Source organism: Amphimedon queenslandica, unplaced genomic scaffold (genome assembly GCF_000090795.2).
Source record: "Amphimedon queenslandica unplaced genomic scaffold, v1.1 AMPQUscaffold_13477, whole genome shotgun sequence".
NCBI classification, from domain to species: domain Eukaryota; kingdom Metazoa; phylum Porifera; class Demospongiae; order Haplosclerida; family Niphatidae; genus Amphimedon; species Amphimedon queenslandica.
In genome coordinates this window covers 127,567-132,685 of record NW_003546287.1, presented here as the reverse complement: position 1 = coordinate 132,685, position 5,119 = coordinate 127,567, and the positions used below count along the sequence as shown (strand labels likewise).

Genomic DNA, 5,119 nt, shown 5'->3' with positions numbered 1-5,119 from the left:
CTGAGAGTAGTTCAGGGGGATAATACCCCTCGGTTCTTGCAATTAAAGGTGCAGTGAAAAGAGTGCGTCCAGATTTAGACTTTGGAATTGCTAGAGCAAATCAGAAGTCCCCAATGACAGCATTGAAATCTTTATCCAATAAAACATTGTACACAAATTAAAAAGTAGATAAATATGCAACTAACGATTTAATGTCTTGATGGATTATGGGCTTATCTCCAGCATGGAGATACGCAACTCCACGGAAAACATGTTTTAGAATAGAAATGCGGCAATCCCAGGTTAATTTCCACTGCTGCATATAACCAGCATTAGTCTATAATACATGTACATGTAAAAACATGTACTGTTAAAATGTCACTACAAACTTGTACTATATGTCTGAGGCATATCATACAAATCATTAGGTATTGCTGATGGCAGAAAGGTTTTTGAATTGCTCTTTATACTATGTGCATTTCATTCCTCTTTAAATTCATTCAACTCCTTTTCCAGTACGTGAGCCATGCAAAAGGCTTTAGTGTATCGTTACATGGTGAATGGTTCATTATTTTCATATATCCAACTTATTAAGCATAACTTAACCTTGTGAATCCATAAGTAAAGTGACCCATTCTCCATGTACCTAGACACGAGTGCTTGAATAAAAAACAGTATCCCATAATTTCTAAAATGTTTTGGTGACAAAATCTAAAATAAAAAATAAAAAAAAACCATTTATTATAACAACTTGGCACTTCATCAATGCCTTCAATTCAGTCTCTATTTGTTGTGATTCTGAACTTCCTCGAGCCATGGCTTCTGATCCCTTCTGCAATTTATCAAAAGGCAACATCAAAAGCAAAAAACATTTTCATACCTTTCAAAGAACCTTCACTGCTGCTTTTGTACTAATGGATCTCAAGTCTTCTGCCAAATATACCCTACCATAGCCACACTTTTAATTTCTCTACTTTTGTTGAAGTGATCTGTAGCTGAGATTATTTCTTCTAAAAAGAAATGAAGAGAGTCAACTAAAATGTGTAGAAGTAATTTATAAATCTAATCAAATATAATTTTACATGTTGGAGGTGGAATAGACAAAATTTTATAACGAGGACGTGGTGAAGATTGCTTAGAATGAATAGATTCTGTGATGTCACCATCAGAATAATATGTAAACAAAAGTACTATAACATTAAGCGTAAATTACATGCAAGTTTTTCTACCAGTCAAAGGCTGAAATGTAACATCAAAATGAGCCGTTTCTTTGACATGTTCATCAACAGACACAGCACTTGAAATGTAAAGGGTCATTACGATATATTACGGGAGTTGATGGATACTCTTTCTCTGGATTGTTCAAACACTGCCATTTATAGGTGCAATTAGGATGACTTGGACTTAGTGCAACAATAGGAGTGAACTTTAAGGAGGACAGGATGGGCTTTGAGCAACTGGTGAAGCAAAATGGAGTAGCTCCTTTAAATATTTTTAAAAATGAGTAATATCATTAATAAACATTACCTTTAGACACAGGAGTAATCAAGCCAGTACTGCTATCATGCTTTAAACAGGTATTTTTCTAGACGGATCTGCTAAAAAATGAAACAATGGAATAAATAATAAAGACTTACCATTGTCCTTCAGTAAAACTATGAAAATTAATCTATAAAATGCTTGCTCAGGAATAAATCCATTTCTAGCATTTTCAGCTCCATTGATTTCCTCCCACACTTCTTCACGGGTAATAAGAATTATACTGTCTTCGGAAGAGTAATATACTAAGAAAAGGTAATACAAAACAAATCTTATTGATCAAACTTTGTAATCCATCATTGTTGGAGGCTTCATAAGCTACATAATCATATAAATAATTTACAATTTATAATGATATACCTTGATATTCTATATCATTAGTTGAGGACTTGCTATCAACCTTCCTTCCACTCACTAAAATTTGAGAATACATATAAAGTAGCAATGTTGAAAATATTATACTACTGATACCATTCTGATCAGCTGCTGCCTTTCTCAAGGGTTCTGTGTTCATATGAGTACTACTACTGACTAAATCACAATAGTATTGTCAACTGAGTATTGATAAGTTTTCTACCATACCCTTTGCCTTTTTTGATACGGAAATAACTGGTTCTAGCTTTTCATCAACAATGCCTATGCCTAGAGTTAACTTGTCTGCAGAGGTATGTCTCTTTAGTAAAAAGGCCCCCAACGACCAATCAACTTCTTTATCACAAACAGTAATACAACCATCTGGAATTATTCCACCTCTTCCATTGAATAACCTTAGCTCATTTTCTTCACAGTCATCAATTGCAATTGAGCCGCTTATCTTGCGAATAACTGAATGGTAAGAGTCATCCTTACTGATCTGAACCTCATAAACAGCAGAAGACTTTGTGTAACCTCTCCGCCCACATTCCATTAAGCAACAATTAATCTATAAATTAAATAATAATAAAATAACAGTAACTAAATGACTTGTTTGCACTTACTTCTAACTCATTTGCCCTCTTTCGTCTATCAGTTGAAAATGACTGCTTGTTGTTCTCCTGCAGAGCACGACCACGCCTTACTAAATCTATGACACATCACAGTAACTGCACTACAGCACTAGCTCATTCATAACCTTTAGCAACTCCTGATTCCTCAATAGCCATGGCTTTCTCGCATAGAGTTTCAGATATATTCATTAAAGTAGACACGAGTTCTTCTCCAGATCCATCTTCAACAGGCTCAGCCATTTTTCTCATGTGCACGCCACGTGGTAGATATATAGGCGTGGCGGCATTGAAGATCAACCTGATGTACATATGATATTGGACGACGGACCCAACATTGGACAACAATGGACACGACATTGGGCAGCAACGTGCCCGACATCAGATTATACTTCAGGGCCACCATAGGTCCACTTTCACCATCACCACCATCAATTCCTCCGCCACCTCCAGTAGATAGAGGTACTCCATTAGATGCTGGCAGTCCACGAGTGCCTGAAGGCTCTCCACTGAGGTCCACCACTAGTGGCTGGAGCACATGTGCCGCTAACTGGACATCCTCCACTGCTAGTGGGAGGTCTGCCACCAGTGGCTGGAGGTCATCCCCCGCTGGCTGGTGGACCTCCACTGATGGCTGGTGGTCGTACAGCAGTGGCTGGAGGTCCTTAACCAGTTGCTGGGGGTCCTTCACTGCTGGGTGAAGGGCTGCAACCACTTGCTGGGTCCTCCGCCACTTCGTCCAGCTGCTCCAACATCACATCCACCTGAAGCTGGAGGTGCTGGCCTTTTTCATGTTGCTGCTCTGCAACAGCAGAGGCAGGTAACCATATTGCTGTATTTAGTATAGTAATAGCATAAGAAAGTATGACAGGAAACTGTTTTTTGTGGATATACAAAATCTTAGATACCATAAATCACTTGCCATGTCACGAAGTACATCAATGTGATCAAATTTAAGAGATATATATGTAGCATAAATACCCAATACTGTACCAATAGCACCACTAATAAATCTTATTATCGCATCAATATTACATTTTAGCATTACTCTACAGCCTACAGCTAAAGACAATACAGTTCCTGAACCGGCTGCTTTATTTCTAAATTTCTCCTCGTTTTTTGTGAAATTTTGCTGTGCTGCAACTTTCATCAACAACATCTACACATGTTGATTCTATTTTCTCAGTTTATAGACTATCCAACATTAATTTCATTGATTTTTTGGCACGCATGAACCTTAAAAATAGGCAAATTGGAGCTTGTCCTTCTCTTTTCAATTCCTTTAATTTTTCTTGTATTAAAACTTAAAATACATGAATCATAAGTGTATCTATTGTTTCATCAGTGACACAGGCATGCCTAACAGAATCAAGCAATATAAAAAATTTTTCTCCTTTTGTCGCTCATTTATTGTTAGTTCTTCATATTCTACTCTGTCTTTCTATATGTTAACTGCAGTTGGTGCTCCAAGTCTAGTTTTTACTAGTTAGTTGCTAATTTTATTAAACACTGGCCAACCATTAACTGGTGACATTTGTTAAAAATCACCTACAAATAAAATATTGTTCCATTGAAACCATTCATCATTTCCAAATATATCTCCTAACCTAATGTATAAGTATGTACCTTGGATACAATAGATACCTCATCCACTAATATAAATGTTAAACTTATAAGTGTCATTTTCCTTCTTCTGAGCTTCATTTCTTGAAGCCCAATATCCAGCTGTTTGTGGATATTGCTCTTGCTCTTGCTCTTGCTCTTGCTCCAGCTCTTGCTCTATTGGTAGCTTTATTCATTTATGTATTGTTATTCTGCCTACATTAAATGTGGCTATACCTGTTGGTGCTACTACAGAGCAAATAATTTCACCACATTTTGGTTGTCATATGTCATCCACTTGGCATTTTTTTGCCTCATTTAGAAATGATTTACAAGATCCACCTACACCACAAATAGATATTCGTAGCAGTTTACTATTTTGTAATCTAAGCAGTCTTGAAGACGCATTCTTTTTTACTTGTAAGATGACTCTTAATTTAATCAAAAATTCTTTATTGATCAACATCAAGCAACGCCTCTCTTTGCTCTAATTATATAGGCGGTAGCCTATATGTAGTGTTAAGGTTCAATTTTCAAGATGGCGGCCAAATTTATAATTTTCGAATGATTGTAACTCTTCTATCTTACCTTGCATGGCTTTATAAATGGCTTAGACGAGCTCTCCTTCACTGAGCGATTCTCCTGGTACCTTTAAAGTGGAGTGCAATGTAGCGGGAGCCAGTCTGGAGAATAGACCAAAATTCAAATTTCTGCAAAATTCTTCAGACTTTTGCTTCTTCATTCATCTTCTTCTACAGGCCCACTATTCTTTTAAGCCAGGAAAATGCTCTGGCTGGTTTTTACACCATTCCTCTATGCTTTGGTCAAGGACTACAAAGGTAGTTTCAAAATTTTAATTTATTTCCAGGTCAAAACAGAAGTAATAATGGGCGTGATAACACACCCTTTTTTCAGTCGCCATTTTGTCATATATTGCGCATGCTCAGAGTTGCCATAGTGACTAGTCTGACCTTAGTGACCTACAGTAGTAGAGTACCGCTGAATAATATTGCTCT

General features: G+C 36.9%; 1 protein-coding gene and 1 long non-coding RNA gene across 2 annotated transcripts; both read right to left on the bottom strand.

Moving 5' to 3' along the window:
• Positions 1-1,629: 1,629 nt before the first annotated feature.
• On the bottom strand, positions 1,630-1,915 carry LOC109580787 (uncharacterized). Its single transcript, XR_002184350.1, has 3 exons — positions 1,879-1,915; positions 1,804-1,836; positions 1,630-1,763 (listed from the first exon to the last, which is right to left on the bottom strand). It is a non-coding gene; the product is annotated as an uncharacterized LOC109580787 (long non-coding RNA).
• LOC109580782 (uncharacterized) lies at positions 1,914-2,452 on the bottom strand. Its single transcript, XM_019994325.1, has 3 exons — positions 2,101-2,452; positions 1,990-2,049; positions 1,914-1,918 (listed from the first exon to the last, which is right to left on the bottom strand). Exons 1-3 carry the CDS (start codon positions 2,423-2,425, stop codon positions 1,914-1,916), a joined length of 390 nt encoding a protein of 129 aa, XP_019849884.1. The 5' UTR covers positions 2,426-2,452.
• Between the last annotated feature and the right edge of the window lie 2,667 nt (positions 2,453-5,119).